Below are 20494 nucleotides of genomic sequence, written 5' to 3' on the forward strand. Positions count from 1 at the left end.
CAGCTGAAGGTAATAACAGGATTAATTAATACGACATGTAGAAAGTGACAGCTGAAGATAATAACAGGATTAATTAATACGACATGTAGAAAGTGACATCTGAAGATAATAACAGGATTAATTAATACAACATGTAGAAAGTGACAGCTGAAGGTAATAACAGGGTTTATGGATAGAAGTGAGTCTGTAGCACCTGGATCACCTGTAGATGTTGGTGAGAGTGAACTTGTGTCTGTGAGGTTTATCCATGAGGAAAATGCTCAGCAGTGGCTGTGAGGAACCCTTTCCCTGCAAGAATGATTCGTAGCTCAGCGTTATGCCGCTTCACCACTAAAATTAGTTGATTAAGGAGATTACATTTGGCCGCTCCTATTTACTAAAGTGAATATTTAAAGTGGAGCCGTAAATCTTAATAATCCAAAACATCAGCATCAGTTATTTCAAGGCTGTGCTCCTTTTTCCACCAATCAGAATGCTCACCCAGAAAATCAGTCTTTAATATAGAAAGTTTGCATTAGATGAAGTGGAGCGATGCTGTCAGGAGGAGAACAATGAGCTCAGTGATGAAATCTGTTGTTTCAACCACAGCAGATCTGCAGGAGAAGAACCGAGGAGCAAACCCTGCAGTGGGTTCACCTCAGAGAGCTTCAGGCTGGTCTGTGAGGAGAAGAAGGGAGGATTGTGTGTTTCTGAAAGACGGTTTTATTCCTGCTGCTGCTCAGAGGCGCTCATTGTTTCCTGGAGTCAACCAGAAGGTCCGGTCAGCAGAGATCTCACAGCACCACAACCCCCCCCCCCCCCCCCCCCCCCCCCCCCAGACCTGAGCTCCCCTGATCCACAGGAACCTGCTTCCCCTCTCAGAACCACCGAGACGCTCATGGTTCTGATGTCCAGCACAAGAACCCAGGAAATTAGACCCAAAACAGACAGAAGAACTTCATCTAGTCAGTTTCCTCTAAGATGCAGGATGGTCATAAAGCCATCAGTCCCTAACCATCGCTGTACCTGTGCAGACGCAGACGACACCTGACTCTCACCTGGTTGCTTAGTGTTTGGAGGAACAGCTTCAGAACCGACCCTCACCGAGCTGCTGGGAGGTCCACAGCAGGAGAACATGTCCTGCTAGCAACATCAGCGTAACATCATTAGCTTTGTTAACTGAGCAAACCTGAACTCCACTCGCTTCTATCTTAAATAATCTTTAAAAAATAAAACAACTGGACTTCTGTTCTGAAGCTGAAGACGTTTCTCTTCCATCCAGGAAGCTTTCTCAGTTCTAAATGTCTGCAGTGGTGAGGAGTTCCAGCTTTATAGACCTGCAGGCCTCCTGAGAGCTTAGATTCACCTGGAACCAGTCGCCCCAACAATGGAGAGTCGTTAGGCTCCTCGTTAGGCTCCTCGTTAGCCTCCTGGTTAGGCTCCTCGTTAGCCTCCTCGTTAGCCTGGTTCACAGGTTAAATGTTGTTCTCACATGCATGGAGGAGAGAACTGAGGGGAAACCTGGCAGGAATCAAACCTGCAGCTGTGTTGTGAGTTCCTGAAAGGTCTATAAATCTGGACCTTCTCACCACTGCAGACATTTAGAACTGAGAAAACTTCCTGGATGGAAGAGAAACGTCTTCAGCTCCAGAACAGAAGTCCAGTTGTTTTATTTTTTAACCTTTTTTGGGTTGATCATGACCTGATGACTGAGAATCTTCATAGCTTCAATCTGGACCACTTTTAAGGTGCTGCATGGTAATAAAGATCAGAGCGGGGGGGGGGGGGGGGGTAACTTTTGCCACCGTTCTGCTGGTTAAACCCTCTGAGTCTGAGTGCTGCTGGTTTAACGGGAATTTAACGCGTTCCTGACTGAGACGGTCTCCACGTTTCATTCAGGAGGTTCTCCTGATGGGATCTCCTAAATCCTGCAGGACTCACTGATGACTGAAGGCTCTTAGAAGCTGGTTCTCAGCAGAACGCTCTGGAACCTCAGACCTCCTCAGGTTCTCTCCACGCCTCCCTCCCTCCCTCCGTCCTCCTCCACCCCTCCCCTCGCTGGTTCTCCCATGGTTTTCCCAGGCCTTCGCTCCCAGGGTGGTTTGACCCGACTTTCTGCCCTCTTCTGCCCCCCCGCTGCAGCCACACAGCCTCTTATTGTAACCGGGCCCACGCCGGCCACCGCTCATCACACACAAGCATGCAGAACAGCGGGTCAGACGTGGAGGACACGTCTGCATGAGGCTGCAGCCGGGGGAACGTCACATCTGATGTTCTGATGGTCAAAGTAAAGAAAATTAAGATGGAAAAAGTGGTTCTGAAGTTTTAAAACGCAGAGGAACTTTATTTCTTTATTTCCTTTTAGAGTGTGATTCAGAGAGAACGTTCTGTAAATACTGTCTGCAGCTGCAGGACTCCAAAAGTTTCACCAACTTCCAGGAGATGAAAACCTCAGCAACACTCCAAGGATAAAGGAGCAGAATTTATTAACAGAGCAAAGCGTTTCGGCTCCTTATCCTTCAAGTGTTGCTGAAGTTTTTATCCACAGCTGCAGGTCCAGCTTCTCCTTTCTGCTGTAGGCGTTGCCTTCTGTCTCTGATGAGAGGAGGCTGCTGAATGGAGCTCAGTGCTGAATTAAAAGTCTCACCAAGCACTGACTTTCATCATCTCTGGTCGGCTTCAACCTGGACAGGAGATCTGGGTAGAAAACGTCACATTTTCACATGTTTTCTGCTCTGAACGGAGCTGAGAGCTTCCTGCCTCTGTGCAGCAAGCTCTGCACTGGCGGCCATTGACCCCAGGAGACGATCCTGGAGCGTCTTCTCTGAAGAATTAATTTGATTTGGAGGAAACCGTCTCTGACCAACGCTGGACTCTTTCACAGCTCGCCGATGAGACGATGGCTTCAAATACGCTGAACGTGCGTTTTTTGTTAGAAGGCCAAGAAACATTGAAGGTGAACTGAGGAGCGGAGCTGAAGCTGTGCTGTGCAGCTACACTGGCCTTGGCTCGTCATCCATAGTTCCCGTTTATACCAGAACAATGAGAGGAGGAGGAGGAAGAGGAGGAGGAAGAGGGCCATCAGAAATGCCACAGGAGAAGGAGGGAAGTTGGAGAAAAGGAGGAAGAGAGTGAAGGAAAGAAAAAGCAGCGTGTTGTCACGACTGCTGGTGATTTAGAGGTCATTAATCAGAAGCGATGTTGGAGATGTGGAACGATTACAGGAGCTGCAACCAAGCGGCCCAAAATAAACCCAGAACGTTCCAGACTCTGTTCCCTTTTTCTTCTGGCTGCAGGCGAGAACCTGATTCTGACGTTCACAGCACCGTCCGTCCAGGAGGCAGAACCCAGATGTTCCTCTCTTCAGCTTCAAGCAGAACGAAGGAACAAACAGTCCAAAGTTCAGCTTTGAGTTTCAGCTGATGACCAGCAGCCATCTTTCATTTCAGCGTCTCAGCTTCAGCTTCAGGGTGCAGAGCCAGCGAAGCCCAGATTACAGCCAGCAGGCACCTACAGAAACATTTCAACAGCAGCTTCCGCTTCAAACGCACCTCAGGGATCACAGTCCTTCCAAATGTCCCGACAGAAAAAGACTTTCTGTCAAAAATAGGAGAAATTAAAATAAAACAGAACTCCAACAAGACAGCAGTAAATGAATAACATTTTAATTCCAGTGCTTTGGGATATCGAACATCACATATTTCAAACATTTGAAATGTGGGTAACCAGCACAGCAAGTCAACTTCAGGCCAATCACAATTCAATAAAGTAGAATCACTCCCGCTCATAGACTTTGATTGGTTGATAAATTAAATAAAGTCTTTTTTCTGCGTTGCAGCCGCTGAAAGATTTAATTCACTGTAATCTTTTTATTTTTATATTCATTCTTGTCTCTCAAACTCGCTCTTTATGCCCTGTTACCTCAGCCAGATGCATTTAATTCAATAATCAAACATGGAGCAGCAGGAAAACAGCATTTTCTTCATTTGAAAGGCAACCAGAGTAACTGTACTGTCTGTTTTTTTTTGTCTATTCAGTTGTTTAACATATTGTATATTTTAATTTTGTTTGAATGTCCACATTTATAAATGCTTATTGGTTTCCCCCTTTTGAGGTGGATTGTGGTACTTTAAGGTCCTAGTGTGGTGTGAAAAGTCAAGTTTTTACACCAGATTATGCTGATGCATGTATTTCCTAGTTGAAACAAGTAATTTCTAAATAATTTAATAAGATAACTCAAAAAGAAAATCAGCGTATGAACAAATACGTATTAAATATTATTCCTATTTAAAATTTTTAAATATACCTTTTCACAGTTCTGATACAGTAAGCTGCTTGGTGAATCCCGGTAAAACAGCACCATCTGGTGGCGGAGAGTGAGAACTTCCTGGGTTTCTCATCCGGGTCACAGAGTCAGCTGATCAAAACACGGAAGTGTTAGAAGTTCAGCCTTAAGAGGAGAGAGGAGCAGTTTACGTTGGGAAATCTTTTCTTTTTGTTCACTTTTAAACGTTTCCGTCAAGTTTTAACGGCTGGAAGCGAAGCTGAAGCGGAACCCGTGAGTCCGGACGGACACAGTGATTTTCTGGTATTTCCTTTATTATTCTTATTATTTATTTTATGTGTATCTGTGAGCTTTTATCTGCCTGCTACTTTACACCTGAATTTGCCCTGTGACGGATGATAAAGGATATTTCTATTTAATTCTATTCAGCTTCGGTCAGAGGGATTCCGGAGGAAAATAACTCTGACTAAGTGCAGAAATGTAAAAACACAACTTTATAAAATTATGAATCTGCCAACAAATGGAACAAAAATAACACCAGCAAAATAAAGTAATGTTACAAATGTACAATGTGGTGTAAAAATGATATTGGCATGCAGCATTAATTATTGTACCTATTTATTTCATTTTCAAATATTTAAATCATTTTCACCTTTCTAAAATGCTATTTCTTTATTTACCCACACATCTGTATTTTAGTTTCTGCCATGTTTCTATTAAATTCTTTTACATTTATGCTTTGTAATATTATTAATAATGTTGAGTACACACACATATATAATCTGTATATATATATATATATATATATATATATATATATATATATATATATATATATATATATATATATATACAGAATTTCCATTCAGACTTTTTACTGCCTTGGTGTTTCTGTATATGCTTTTATTACACCGTTTGTTATTAAAATTTCTTTGTGAAATAAATAAATATATAAGATTAAAGTAAAAGTATGAAAAACAAATGTTGAAAACATAAATCTTAAATGCATATATGCCACATAAATAATACATACAAAAAGAAATGCATAAGTAAAGAAACCTAAAAACTGAAGAACAACTTGATAATTTCATTTTTGTGGGTAAATATTAAAGCAAATTAAGCATACTAAATAAACAGGGATAAAAACAGTGAATTAAAATGGAAATATCAGTTTGTGCCACATTCTGCAGCTCTAATGTTATCTTGGCAGCTTGTTTTATTGTGTTTTTCCTATTTGTTGGTATATTAAACATATTAATAACACATATGTATATTTACATCCATCCCATCTCAGAGGCTCCTTCAGCAAACATCAACATGTTACGTCTTAAGATATTATTGCTGTTTATAACTTCCGGCTATCGGTACCAAACTGTAGAACCTTCTGGTGCCGGTATCAGAGTTCATGGTAGAATGTTTTCCTGACTCCTCGTGTCCGTCTGCTCCTGCAGGCCTGAACGCAGCGTCTGATGATGGCGACGAAGACGTTCCGCTGTCCGGCACGGCACGGCTACGCTGTGGAGGTGTCGCCGTTCGTCCCCCAGCGATTAGCCTGCGCCGCATCCCAGTACTATGGAATAACGGGTCAGTATGGTGCCGGGTTGCTGCTAAGAGCCGGAATGGTCTCAGTGACGCTCTGAAAGGAATCACACAGAAATGAATGTGAGGCAACAAAATATCCAGTTTGTTCGTTCGTGACTTCATGTTGTTACAAGTTTCCACCAGTCAGCACAAGATGAAGGCCAGAAAAGCAGCGGCAGGTGTTCTCTGGGTCACCTTGTACCGTTTAACATCCCATCAGAGGAACCTTCCTGGTTATTAGAGAAGAATTACCTGACTCAATATTTTAGAATCAGTAAACAGAATAAAAGAACTTTCTGAGCCGACCTCAGGATCCAGAACCCGACCCAAAACAGGACCACCCCCCCCCCAGCCTAAAACTAATGATTATAATAATGTAATTATATCATTATACTGTAAATATACTTACATAATGTATTATTATTATTATTAATAACAGAACATACAAGAATAAAGAACAGGACATAACTGCAGAACTAAGGTGTAAATTTTAGTCTAAAATAAATCTACTATAAAATTAAAATCATTTTACACAGATTAATAAAACAAACTAAAAAACGGAATGATGATAATAGTGCAGACTGTGAAATAATGAAATGAATCTATAAATAAGGAAATAAACTGAATACTAATAAATATCAAAATGAACGAACAAACAGAAATTGTTGAAATAAATGAAAGTCTTTTTTCCAGCTGCAGCGGAAGTCTGGAAAAAACGTCTGAAACAGATTCAAAAGGATCTCATGGCCCTGATCAGCTGACAGGAAGTTTGGAGGTCGTCTTAAAACGACCTTTTCTGATAAATTAAGGGCATAAAATCAACACTTTGGTAAACTCGCCTTATTTCTTTTACTGAAGGCTCAGGCTTTTTGGAAGAGGCTCTTTTCCGTTAGATCTCAAAACATCCAGGATTTAAATCCTTCCTTCAGACCTTTTTCTGTGAAATTGAAGTCCTCATATATTCATGAATGTCTTGTTACTGAAAAATGCTTTAGAAATAAACCTACCTTACCATATGTTTTATTTAATTTTTTATTTTACCTTTATTTATTAGGAAAAATCCCATAGAGATTAAAACCTATTTTTAAGGGCGTCCTGGTCAAGAGGCAGCAAAGTTACTCATTGAACAGAGATGCATTAAATTAAATGACGGGTACATAAAAAACATATCACGTAAAACAATTACAGATAATTGAGGTCGTTTTAAATTCTTTCACTTTCAACTTAAAAGCATTTAAGCATAAGAACTTCTGGTCTCTTTTAAGTCTTCTTCTCTAGCTCTGTGAAAGGAACCGTGAGCAACAGCTGATGGTTGGATCTCAGGGCATCAGGACATATTAAAGGTCTTGTTACTGAGAAGTACTTTAGAAATAAACTTACCTTACCTTATATGGAAGCACCTGGTGCGCTCTGTAGGTCTAATGTGAATCTAAACTGTGCAGAAGTCTCGGGCCATCCATCCTCTCTTCTGTTTACACTTATTGGAGGAAATGAGGCCGGATAGTTGGAAAGTGCTGAGACGGTAAAGTTTCCAGTAGATCAGACGGCAGCGCACCTGCAGCAGACCTTCAGCTGGAGGAGGAGAACCAGGTCCAGCTGGAGGAGGAGAACCACGTCCAGCTGGAGGAGGAGAACCACGTCCAGCTGGAGGAGGAGAACCGCGTCCAGCTGGAGGAGGAGAACCACTTCCAGCTGGAGGAGGAGAACCACGTCCAGCTGCTGTTCCTGCTGCTCTGCAGAACTCTTCTTTAACTCCTGAACTTGCTGTGTGTCTCTGCAGGTTCTGGCTCTCTGTTTGTTCTGGATCAGACAGAAACTGGGATGGTCTTGGTGAGAAGGTGAGGTTTCTGGGTTCCTGCTGTTGTCTGGTCAGGTTGGAACACGTAGAACCCTCCTGACCTCCTGAAGGACTTCCATGTGGTTCTCTGCGTTCTCACCCTGTCTGTCTTGCAGCTGGGAGTGGGGCGACGGGCTCTTCGACGTGGCGTGGAGCGAGGCCAACGAGCACGTCTTGGTGGCGGGAGGCGGGGACGGCAGCCTGCAGCTGTGGGACTCGGCCAATCAGCACGCTCCGCTGAGAGTGGCCAAGGAGCACAGGCAGGAGGTGAGAGGAGCGCACAGACGCGGCGTTCATGGCGGCGTTCATGGCGGCGTTCATGGCGGCGTTCATGACGGCGTCCATGGCGGCGTTCATGGCGGCGTTCATGGCGGCGTTCATGGCGGCGTTCATGGCGGCGTTCAGGGCGGCGTTCATGGCGGCGGGTCTGACGGCTCTGTGTGTGAAGGTTTACTCGGTGGACTGGAGTCAGACCAGAGGGGAGAACCTGATCGTGTCCGGTTCCTGGGATCGCTCCGTTAAAGTGGTGAGACTCCACGCCACCGACATCGCCATCGCCGCTTCGCCTCCCGGCCGCTTCCCTCATCATCCTCCTCTTCCTCTCCTGTAGTGGGATCAAGACCTCAGCCGATCGCTGACCACGCTCCAAGGACACGAGGGGGTCGTTTACAGCACCGTTTGGTCTCCTCACATCCCAGGATGCATTGCTTCAGCCTCAGGTAGGCTGCTGCACAAATCCTGCTTTTTAAATTTTGATTTTAAGTTTTTTTTATCCCTTGAATTCCCTAAAGTTGAGCTGTGAAGGTTGCAGTTTGGTTGCTGGGGGTTTGTGAGGGACTCTGAACTGAAGGGGGCGCTGTTGCAGAGGCAGAGACGTGAGCAGAGCTGCTGCTGCTCCTCCACAGTCAGCGGAGATGATCTACAGGGACCTCCATGATAAAGGAGGTTTAAACGCTTTTAAAGGTTTAAACGCTTAAACCCTCCTGAGTCAGGACCTCCTCTGGCTCTGAACACCTGCAGACGGCGCTTTCTCCTCGTTCTTCGCTGTAAAACGTCTCCAGCTCAGGCTGGTGGGAGAACATCTGAGAACATCATTTTTCTGGTTTAACCATGACCATCCTGTGGAGAGAGGACCATCGTCTCTCCACAGGATGGTCAGAGCTCCTGCAGGTGAACCTGACCCTGCTGGAAACTGGACCAGAACTTCCTCCCTGACCCATCTGCAGGGTTCCATGCTGCTGCATGTTCTCTAATGTTCTCTGAAGAACCTCTGAGGCCAGAACCAGAACAGAACCTCTGAAAACAGCTGGCTCAGTGGGTTTTATTCAGAACTGTCAGAGTACAAGGAGCCAAATTTAGAGTTCTAAAGAGCGATGGAACCACAAACCGTCTTTCTTCCATCTGTGAAAAGACTTTTTATTTCAGCTTTCAGAGCAGAATTCAGTGTTTTTGCAGAACCGCGGGTCGTCTGTCCGCTCAGTGTGTTGAACGTTAAATTGTGTCTGGATGGCGGCGCAGATACAGAGTTTAAAGCTTTTAGGCAGCAGCCTGAACAGTGAGGAGGAGATGGAATCGCACCAGCAACCTTCTAGACGACCAATTAGGCCGCCGTCATTATCGTATAATACAGAAAGAACTTCCTCGCCTCTTTTATGTACATTCTTTGTACATTTATGCACTTTTTATTCGTATTTGTTCAATATTTTTCGTATTATTTATTAAATAAAAATGCGTCACTAGAGCCGCGCCTTTAACCCGTCAGCTGTTGTTTCTAAGCTGCGTTATAAATAAAGTTTTATGGAATAACTTTTAAAATACGGACCCTGTTCACCATCTGCTGCCTCAGAAGTCTCCAGAACGTGCTGTCGGTTCTGCTGGTTCTGATCCGCTCCAGGAGTTTGGACCGTGCTGTTGCTCCACCAGCGGCATGGAGCTGTGCTGCAGCGCCGACCGGACCAATCGGATCTGCTGCTGGGGGATTGCTGCGGTTACCTGCTAACGAGGTTTTGGGTTTATTGATGAGAGGCTATAAATCCAGGAAGATGTTCTGGTTCTGCTCGGCTGACCCAGAGAACCTTAAATTGGATCGAGCAGCGCTGACAGCCAACACATTATGACCACTGGCCAGGATGAGACCGGCCCATTGGGTCGGTACACGGGCCGACGGGGGAACCTTCGGTTCTGAAACCAGGAACCAAACTGTGCTGTCAGAGGACGGGTCAGAACATCTCCACGGCTGCTGGGTCAGAACCGACCCCAGGTGGTGGCTATGGTGTCGGCTGTTTCCTGCAGGGGAACGGGCTTAAACAGAACCCTCAGGCCCAGAACCACTGACCCGGTACCTGAGAGGATCTGCACTAAACGGATCAGTACGATCGTGTTAAAGCAGCGGGTCCGACTGCAGTCCGGTTCTGATAAGATCGGCTCTGATGAACCCATTACTCTGGACCTGCTGCTTGTGCCGGTACCGGTGCTGAAACAGAGTAATGGGTCAGGATTCTGCTCTCAGGTCTGATGAAACTCCTGCACCAGGTGGATCTTCTTGCTCCTGGAGTCACACGGTCAGAACCTGCAGAACCTCCTCTGGCTGAGCTGTGGTTCTGAAAGGTTCTGACCGTGACGGACCCGCTCTGTTCCAGACTCACTGCTAACTAAACCGCCCAAAACTGCCCAAAAAAATATCCTTCCTTCCTTCCTTCCTTCCTTCCTTCCTTCCTTCCTTCCTTCCTTCCTTCCTTCCTTCCTTCCTTCCTTCCTTCCTTCCTTCCTTCCTTCCTTCCTACTTTCCTTCCTTCCTTCCTTCCTTCCTCTCTCATCCATTCCTTCATTCCTTCCTCTCTCATCCTCTCCTTCCTTCCTTCCTTCCTTCCTTCATTTGCCTTCCTATCATTCCTTCCTTCCTTCCTTCCTTTCCTCCTTCCTTCTCCTACTTTCCTTCTTCCTTCCTATCCCTTCCTCTCTCCAATATCCTCTCTCATCCATAATCCTTCATGAATCCATTCATCTCTCCTTCCTTCCTTCCTTCCTTCCTTCCCTTCCGTCCTTCCTTCCTTCCTTCCTTCCTTCCTTCCTTCCTCTCTCATCCTCTCCTTCCTTCCTTCCTTCCTTCCTTCCTTCCTTCCTTCCTTCCTTCCTCTCTCATCCTCTCCTTCCTCTCATTCCTTCCTTTCTCCCTTCCTTCCTTCCTCTCTCATCCTCTCCTTCCTTCCTTCCTTCCTTCCTTCCTTCCTTCCTCTCTCATCCTCTCCTTCCTCTCATTCCTTCCTTTCTCCCTTCCTTCCTTCCTCCCTTCCTTCCTTCCTCCCTTCCCCTTCTTCCTTCCCCTTCCTTTCCTTCCTTCCTTCCTTCCTTCTTTCCTTCCTTCCTTCCTTCCTACTTTCCTCTCCTTCCTTCCTTCCTTCCTTCCTTCCTTCCTTCCTTCCTCTCTCATCCGTCCTTCCCTCCTTCCTTCCTCTTTTCCATTCCTCCCTCCTTCTGTCCTTCCGTCCTCCTCCTCCTCACCTTCCTTCCTTCCCTGTCCTTCCTTCCTTCCTTCCTTCCTTCCTTCCTTTCCTTCCTTCCTTCTTGTCCTTCCTTCCTGTTCCCTTCCGTTCCTTCCTTCCTTCCTTCCTTTCCTCTCTCCTCCTTCCTTTCCTTCCTTTCCCCTTCCTCTCCTCGCTCTCCTTCCTCTTCTCCTTTCCTGTTCCTTTCCTTCCTTCGCTTCCTCCTTCTCCTTCCTTCCTCTCTCATCCCTCTTCCTTTCCTTCCTCCCTTCCTTCCTTGCCTTCCTCTCGCTTCCGACTTCCTTCCTTCCGTTCCCTTCCTTCCTCTTTCATCCCTCATTTCCTTCCTTCCTTCCTCTTCCTTGCCTCTCCTCCTTCCTCTCCTTCCTGTCCTTTCTCCCGAATCCGTCCTTCTCTTCCTTCGGGAGATCCTCTCCGTCTTCCTTCCTTCCTTCTTCCTTCCTTCCTTCCTTCCTTCCTTCCTTCCTTCCTTCCTTCCTTCCTTCCTTCCTTCCTTCCTCCTTCCTTCCTTCCTCTCTCATCAGTCCAACCCAGTATACCTTCTAGTCTCCTTCCGAAATCGCTTACATCCATTCCTTCCATTCCTTCCTTCCTTCCGTCCTCTCCTTCTTCCTCATCCTTCCTTCCTCCTTCCTACTCTCTCTCATCCTTCCTTATCCGTTCCTTCTTCCTTCCTTCCTTCCTTCCTTCCTTCCTTCCTCTCTCATCCTTCCTTCCTCTCTCATCCTCTCCTTCCTTCCTTCCTTGCAGCAGCCTTTTAATAAACCCGGTTCTGGATCTGAACGGCAGCAGATCCGTCTGACAGAACCGCTCTGGCTGTTTTGGGTCTCAGTGGGCGGGTTCTGTCATGTGACCCGGTGGACCTGGTGGATGGCGTGCGGTACCGAGACTGAAGCCCGCCGGCACCATCTGGATCAGACACCGGCCGGTTCTGTGAGTTCTGGGCAATGGAGTCATGTGCCGAGCGTCACATGGGTTCTGTTGCCCAGGCGGTGCCATCAGAACCGAGCTGCGGGTCACGAGACGCTCAGCGACCCACAAAGCGTGTTCTGCGCTCTTCTGGGAACCGACCCGGTCCACAAACGCGTCTTTGTTCCGTCTCAGGAGAAACTGGCTGTTGTGTCATAAATAAGTACAGAAGCTCGTTAATTTAAGAACCAATCAGTGGATGGCCCAGTTTCTCCTGTCGGGCCGGTACCGGCGTGTTGAAACCACTAGAACGGGTCAATGCTGGTCCAGGATCAGTTAACGGTGAGGTGAGGCTACCTGAGCTAACGAGATTTCTGCCTCTGCATGGACTCACGGTTAGCCTGAAGATGGAGGCGATGCTCTTCAGCACCTTTAATTTACGCTGAGTGGCTTTTCTGCATGGATGCTACGTCTTCTTCTCTGATAAAAGCTGCAGCGCAGGAAGTGATGTCACTGTTTTATGTTACCAGAGAACAAATGACTCCTAAACATCCCTGCTTTATTTCCTTTATATTTTTATTTTATTCTTTTATTTTTTGATACACTGTATATATGTGAACACACTCTATAAGCCTTATGCACCTTTTCCTCCTTTTTCCACCTTCTTTTGTTTATTAAGCTGATGTGTGACACGTGAATTTCTCCACTGTAACTATCGTATTTTATCCCAGCATGCATTGCAACATGCGCTGGATCTGTTGGGGGTGTGAAGCGGATGGTTCTGGTGTCACGTAGTTCCACTCAGTGATCGCTCATGGTGGGAAATTGCTGCTTTATCTCCAAGTGTGGGCTCCCCCCCTCTGGTGCCACTGAGGAGTTAGCTTTGAAGGGGGGGGGGGGGGGGGGGGGGGGCTGATGGCGGCTCGTAGCGAGGAGCTTATCGGGGTTCAACACGCCGCTCTTCTTCTGCTGTCGTTCCCCCGTGATCGCCTGTCAGGCTAGGGGGCCTCATCCAGAGCTGCAGCAGCTGTGATTGGTCTGCATGGTCATGTGACCAGAGAGAAGGTCACATGACCTGAGCTCTGAGTCTCAGTGGTGGAATTAAGTCAGAGATGGTTTCTGTTTCCAGAATTTGTTCCTTCATTCATCCATCCATCCATCCATCCATCCATCCATCCATCCATCATCCATCCATCCATCATCCATTCATTCATCCATCCATCCATCATCCATCCACCATCCATCCATCATCCATCCATTCATCCATCCATTCATTCATTCATTCATTCATTCATCCATCCATCCATCCATCCATCCATCCATCATCCATCCATCCATCCACCATCCATTCATCCATCATCCATCCATCCATCCATTATCCATCCATCCATCCATCCATCATCCATCCATTCATCCATCCATTCATTCATTCATTCATTCATTCATTCATTCACTCACCCATCCATCATCCATCATCCATCCATCCATTCATCATCCATCCATCCATCCATCCATCCATCATCCATTCATTCATCCATCCATCATCCATCCACCCATCCATCCATCCATTCATTCATCCATTCTTTTATCCATCCATCCAACCATCCATCCATTCATCCATCCACCCATCCATTCATCCATCCATCCATCCATCATCCATCCATCCATCCATCCAGCCATCATCCATCCATTCATTCATCCATTCTTTTATCCATCCATCCAGCCATTCATTCATTCACCCATCCGTCCATCCATCCATCCATCCATCCATCCATCCATCCATTATCCATTCATCCATTCATTCATCCATTCATTCATCCACCCATCCATCCATTTATCCATCATCCATTCATTCATCCATCCATCCATCCATCCATCCATCCATCCATTATCCATTCATCCATCCATCATCCATTCATTCATCCATCCATCATCCATCCACCCATCCATCCATCCATTATCCATTCATCCATCCATCATCCATCATCCATCCATCCATCATCCATCCACCCATCCATCCATCCATTCATTCATCCATTCTTTTATCCATCCATCCAATCATCCATCCATTCATCCATCCACCCATCCATTCATCCATCCACCCATCCATCCATCCATTCATTCATCCATTCTTTTATCCATCCATCCAGCCATTCATTCATTCACCCATCCACCCATCCGTCCATCCATCCATCCATCCATCCATCCATTATCCATTCATCCATCCATCATCCATTCATTCATCCATCCATCATCCATCCACCCATCCATCCATCCATTCATTCATCCATTCTTTTATCCATCCATCCAATCATCCATCCATTCATCCATCCACCCATCCATTCATCCATCCATCCATCCATCCATCCATCCACCCATCCATTCATCCATCCATTCATTCATCCATCCATCCATCCATCCATCCATCCATCCATCCATCCATCCATCCATCCATCCATCCATCCAGCCATCATCCATCCATTCATCCATCCATCCATTCATTCATCCTTTCATTCATTCATTCATTCATCCATCCATCCAGAATGTGTTCCTAGAGTCTTTCTGAGTGATTTAAATGATCTGTGAGGCGTCTCCTTGGAGATGTGAGTGACGTCATGAAGGAACACCTGAAACACCTGAAACACCTGAAACACCTGAAACACCTGAGTTAGAAGCTCTCAGCAGTGCAGCTTCTAACTCAGACGTTACCTTCAGAGCAGTGATAGAACTGCAGCGTGTTCAGTGACTACATTGATGTGAGCTGCCTGTGGATCCAGGCTGTGGTTCTGCTGCAGGGTTCTACCACCTCAGCCTTCCCTCTGTTCTCCATCACCTCCACGCTCTGATTGAGCAAATATGTGATGAAAAGAGACCGTTTAATCGTTTATCTGCACCTAATTGTTCAGGCTGTTCAACACCAGGTGCTGTCAGCTCCCCTCAGCGGAGAACGTCTCTGAAGGTTCTGCACAATGCTGGAGATGAGCTGTGAAGGTGGCTCATCTCCATCTGCCAGAGGAGACAAGCTTCTGAAGCTCCCACAGCCTTTCTGCTTCAGTCTCCTACACACGCGCTGCGAGCGCCTTAACTCTGAAAATGAAATAAGATAAATGTGTTGTTTAGAAAATGCAAATGTCGAAGGAACGGGAATACGTCCCACAACCAGCAGAGGATTAGCTGCATGAGAGGCAGGAACCGTGTTTCAGGAAACTCCAGCAGCCTCTGCAGGAAACATGAAGCTGCTTCTGGTTGGCCAGCACAGATCAGCCTCAGCCAATCAGAGTGTCCCTCCATCAGCACCTGGATCAGGTTGGTGGCTGTTCTGGAAACACCGACGGTGTCAGAACCGAGACGTGTTGTTGAGAATTAAAACATCAAATGTTTTCTGGTGTGTGGGTTGAGTTTATCCTTAAATCTTTAAATCCCATTTTTGTCCTGATTCTGTTTTAATCAGATTATGCAGGTAAGCAGCTTAAGTGCTGCATGAAACATCAGCAGCATGCAGTCAGTCACAGCCAGTTCTCTCCTAAAAGCTGTTTCCATGGAGGTGTGAAGTGGTTTATTGTCCATCCTCAGAGCTATGCTGGGCATTAAGTTAAGTTAAGTTAAGTTAAGTTAAGTTAAGTTAAGTTAAGGAGGTATAAAGTAATATCTGTCTGTTAAAGGAGCTGGCAGCTCAGGCTTTCTTCCTCCTGCAGCCTGTCGTCATCAGCGCTGATGTCCGCCGGTTTTGAACCATAGACCTCGCCTCTGACTGGGAGGCCAGAGGCGTTTCCCTCAGTGAGGAAGAGGAGCAGAGAGGCGGGAGGCGAAGGGTTAAAGCAGCTCTGAGTGGGAGGCTTTTCATTCACCATCAGCGTTAGAGACGAGGCTGAGGAGGAGAGAGGAAGCTCGTTGGGGAGCGGAAAGGTTCTGCCCAGCAAATGTTATGAAGTCAGGAAATAAGTAATTATTGAATCTTTGTGCTCTTTAATCTCAGCAACACGTAGCAGGAGCTGCTCATTCAGCCTGTTTCACGCTGCAGAGAAAACTGACCGCTCCAGCGTGTCCTTCAGGAGTTCTGGACGGTCGGTGATGAATAAGCCACACATTAACCTCAGAATAACGCTAAATAGCCGTTCTAACTGGCTCAGTGTTCTTCAGCTCAGCCAGTTAGTCCTGAAGGAGATGTCAGGAAACCCTGCAGCAGTGAAGCTGAGCAGGATGAAGAGCTCCTATCAGGAGAGACGGAGCAGCAACGCTCTCTCCATGACGGCGTTTTAAAATTCAGCCTCCATCCTTTGATGCTCGCTGGAACTGGACCTCCTGCCTTTGACTTCTTTACGCCTGGCGGTGCGCTAACAAGCCCTGATAGAGGCTCACCTGTAGCCAGTGTGAGCAGTGAGGTGGTATTAGATCATGGAGATCATGGTTTTATTCCAAAAAAGTTTAAAAAACAAAACAACTGGATTTTTTTTTTTTTAAAGTTTGAAGACGTTTCTCTTCCTATCCAGAAAACTTTCTCAATTCAAATGTCTGGACTAGTGTGGAGTATCAAGCTTTATGCTACTGCCCAACAAATGCCTGTATGCAACTGGGGTTGATTTTCCAGCGAGGCTCCCCCCAGAGGGCGAAAGTAAAAGTGCACTGTCATAAAGATGCTCAGCTGTTCTGGTTTCTCCGTCAAGCCAGGCGCGGTTGTTTTGAGCTTAGCAGACAGGCGAACGCAACGAAAAGTGGAAAAAACGGCAGTACAAACAATGACTAACACAGTGAAAGTATGAACATGCACAGAGAGAGAGAAACTATTCCAATGTTACAATCGCATCAGCAGAAACGCGAGGTCCGCGTCAGCCTTGCAGCCTTCTTTTTCTTTTAGCTCTCGCCATTCGGAAAAAGCTTGCTCGATGTTCACCGTGTACGACTCCTCTCTCTGTCCAGAGCCCTTTTCCTCTTTCTTGCCTGCTCCGACATGGGGCTTTCACTGTTTTCTCGCTGGTTCCGCCATGATAAATGCACAAATATCGCCACTGCGCTAGCAACGAGCATGCCTTTCACTGGGGGCAAGTAGCAGTTCTCGCCGTAAAGCAAGACCGACTCTCACGATGCACCAGACTTCTGAGCCTGTGGATGCGGGCCGACTGCTCCTGCAATTGCAAGTACGGTATTTCCCCCACAGACCACCAGGGCGGCCGAGAAAACCTTTGTTTGACCTGAAATGACTCATTTAATCATCCAAAACGGTATGGAACACATTAATTAACTGAAAAATGTTGCATAGTATGCCTTTAAAGGTTGAGCAACGTCCCTAAACTGAAGGTGGCGCTCTCTGTGACGTACACAGGTAGTCTCGCCGTAAAGCAACAGAATCTAAAGGCATCAGATGAAGTTTTGATTGAAGGTGAAGTTTCTTGGTGCTTTGGGAGGACGAAGCAAAGCCACTGCAGCCTGCTGGGGTCCCCATCCTGTTCCCAGAGGCCATTAGCTGTGATCCTGCAGTGCATGCTGGGTAATCCCTGTTTAACTTTCAGGTGACGGGACACTCAGAGTTTGGGATGTTAAAGCTGCTGCATGCCGATTGGCTGTCCCTGCACACAAAGCAGAGATCCTGAGCTGTGATTGGTGCAAATACGACCAGGTATGTGTGCAGCTGCACGTTGATGAGCATCTTTAATATTTATTATTAATCTGTTAAAGAGCCTGAAAACCAGTTTGATCACAGAGTAGAATTTGTTTTGGTGCACCTTCTGCCTGAATTCAAGGATGAAGCTGGAATAAAAAAGCCTTTTTTAATCAGATTAATTATCTTTTCTCTCTGGTTTCTGACCGTCTGTTGGTTCACAGAATCTCGTGGCCACAGGTTCAGTGGACTGCAGCGTGTGTGTGTGGGACCTGAGGAACGTCCGACAACCCGTCAGCCAGCTGCTGGGACACACCTACGCCATCCGCAGAGTCAAGGTGCACATGCTACACGCTACACGCTACACGCTGCACGCTACATGCTACAGGCTGCACGCTACACGCTACATGCTACACGCAACACCCTACACGCTGCATGCTACATGCTACACGCTACACACTACACGCTGCACGCTGCACGCTACAAGCTGCACGCTACATGCTACACGCTACATGCTACACGCAACACCCTACACCCTGCATGCTACACGCTACACACTACACGCTACAGCTACATGCTACACGCTGCACGCTACATGCTGCATGCAACACGCTGCATGCAACACACTGCACGCTACACGCTGCACGCTACACGCTGCACGCTACACGCTGCACGCTACACGCTGCACGCTGCATGCTACACGCTACATGCTGCACGCTACACGCTGCACGCTACACGCTACACGCTGCACGCTACACGCTACACGCTGCACGCTACACGCTGCACGCTGCATGCTACACGCTACACGCTACATGCTGCACGCTACACGTTACACTCTGCACGCTGCACGCTACACGCTACACGCTGCACGCTACACGGACCCCGCTCTCTGTGTGTCTGCATCAGAGGCGGTGCACCAACGCTCGGTCCCTGCAGCTAAGAGCCAGCGTCTGTTTGCTCTGACAGCATCAAACTCCCACCTTAATGGCTCTAACAGGGACACACATTAGATGTGAGCGTGTGTGTTTGCAGCGGTGGGAGGAATCACAACGCTCTGTTTCTACTGCGGAGGCTAAAATCCCATTATCCGCATGGTGGAGGCTGCCCTTTGCTTCAGACGACAGCGTCTTCAGAGGGAAACTGCTTCACTTCAGCAGATCTCGCTGCTCAGGCTGTATGTTTCCCTAAAAGGACGCAGGTGGCACCGATCAATGGAGACAACCGTGTCAGCGTGAGCAGATCAGCCGTCTGCTGACTCAGCAGCGAGCTGGACCAAGGCAGTCAGCAGAAGTAAAGCTGGTTGGTAGAAGTAAGATCTGAAGGTCTCACCTCTGCATTCCCACCCGGCCGAGGACAGACGGACTCACCTTTGAGTCCAGAACAAGCCCCTGTCATCATACCGCCACCGCCGTGCTTCACGGCTCATTTCTCCAAACATGAAGCTCTGCATCATGATCATCGTCACAGACGTTTTGTTCTGCCTGCATGATTTAACTCTGGGCTGGAGATCTGCTAGACGTGTAACCTGGGATCCTGAGACGTCTGAGATGACTTACATTCCTGCTGTCCTCACATGATAACTGTTACAGATGGATTCCCTGCAGGTTCTGGTGATTTACGGATCAGAGCCTCCTGTAGAGCCTGCAGCTCTGTGCACACATGGCCAGCTGAAGCTGACACTCTGGGCTTAATTGGGTCTTTAAGTGAGGGCCCTGGCCTCCAGGTCCACATCCATCACGTTTATGACAGATGCTGTGATTTCCTTTAGTCTTGCATGCAGAGCATCGTTGTTCACAGAGGAGCTGGCTGAGCGTACCTGACTCCCGTTTATCCCGTCTGTGACGCTTTACAGTTGGAGGGAAGAGGCTGATTTAAAATAGTCACATGGTTCCTGAGGTGCAGCAGGAGCTGAAGGCTTTACCCAAATCCGTCCTTTCACCCAAAAAGAAATCTGATTTGTGCCACTTCCATTTGTTCTACTAATTCAGATACGTGTTGGATATTTCTCAAAGCGTCATGTCACATTTTATCCATATTTAATGTCCACAGCAGCAGCGCTCCGTAAAGATAATTCTAGCTGTGCTGCTTTGTTCGTCTCGCTATGACGTGATCTTAATATTGTCGGCTTCCTTTGATCAACAGCTTTCTAACAAAAGCGAGACGCCAGCCGCTATCAGCATTTTGTTAACGAAGCTTTATTGAACACTTTTAGAAACAATTGACCATAACTGCTGCTGTGTGACGTCTCCGTTAACCGCGGGTCGCTTTGAGGTCTGGAACCGTTTAGACAGAACATGATGACGGTTGTATTTACCTAAAAAAATTATCAGATTTCAACAAAAGAGGGAACAGGGAACACAGGGGACGGGGAAACTTTAAGGAGTTCAGGATGAAATGCCTAAACTGACCCTGAAGTTCATGTTCAGGATGTGCTGTTCGTTTTCCTCCTGCAGTCCTGATGTGACCTGAACTCAGGCAAAGAAAGAAATGTGACATAAATTGTGTTTAATGAGCAGAACGTGGCTGATGAGAAAAGGTGAAACTGCCAGAAGCAGAGAAGGAGAACAAATGATCGAATAAATTCATTTAGAAGCTGCTTAGCCGGCGTTTTGCTGACATGACTCCATGGACTCGGTCCAGACTCTCTGCATCTGCACAATCCTCCAGCTACTCAGCTAAAACAGACCAGAGACTCTGTTCAAACTGCCAGAAGCAGTTTTTATCCCCTTAAAGGCTAAAAGTGAACCTTCCTGGAGCGTTTCAGCACGGCTGAAGCTCAGCAACAGGCTGAGGAAAGATCTGGA

The 20494-nt window shown here is 46.8% G+C and overlaps 1 protein-coding gene across 1 annotated transcript in view; it reads left to right on the forward strand.

Annotated features, from left to right (window-relative positions):
- The first annotated feature begins 4402 nt into the window (after positions 1–4402).
- Positions 4403–20494, forward strand: part of pex7 (peroxisomal biogenesis factor 7) — a 30978-nt gene continuing 14886 nt past the window's right edge. The window contains exons 1-8 of the mRNA XM_021322496.2: positions 4403–4567; positions 5716–5848; positions 7626–7683; positions 7799–7949; positions 8131–8208; positions 8293–8401; positions 17602–17708; positions 17915–18028. Of these exons, the coding sequence (XP_021178171.1) occupies positions 5734–5848; positions 7626–7683; positions 7799–7949; positions 8131–8208; positions 8293–8401; positions 17602–17708; positions 17915–18028 (732 nt within the window). The 5' untranslated portion in view covers positions 4403–4567; positions 5716–5733. The remainder of the gene's footprint in view (positions 4568–5715; positions 5849–7625; positions 7684–7798; positions 7950–8130; positions 8209–8292; positions 8402–17601; positions 17709–17914; positions 18029–20494) is intronic.

The sequence above is a fragment of the Fundulus heteroclitus genome, unplaced genomic scaffold (genome assembly GCF_011125445.2).
Source record: "Fundulus heteroclitus isolate FHET01 unplaced genomic scaffold, MU-UCD_Fhet_4.1 scaffold_36, whole genome shotgun sequence".
Lineage (NCBI taxonomy): Eukaryota > Metazoa > Chordata > Actinopteri > Cyprinodontiformes > Fundulidae > Fundulus > Fundulus heteroclitus.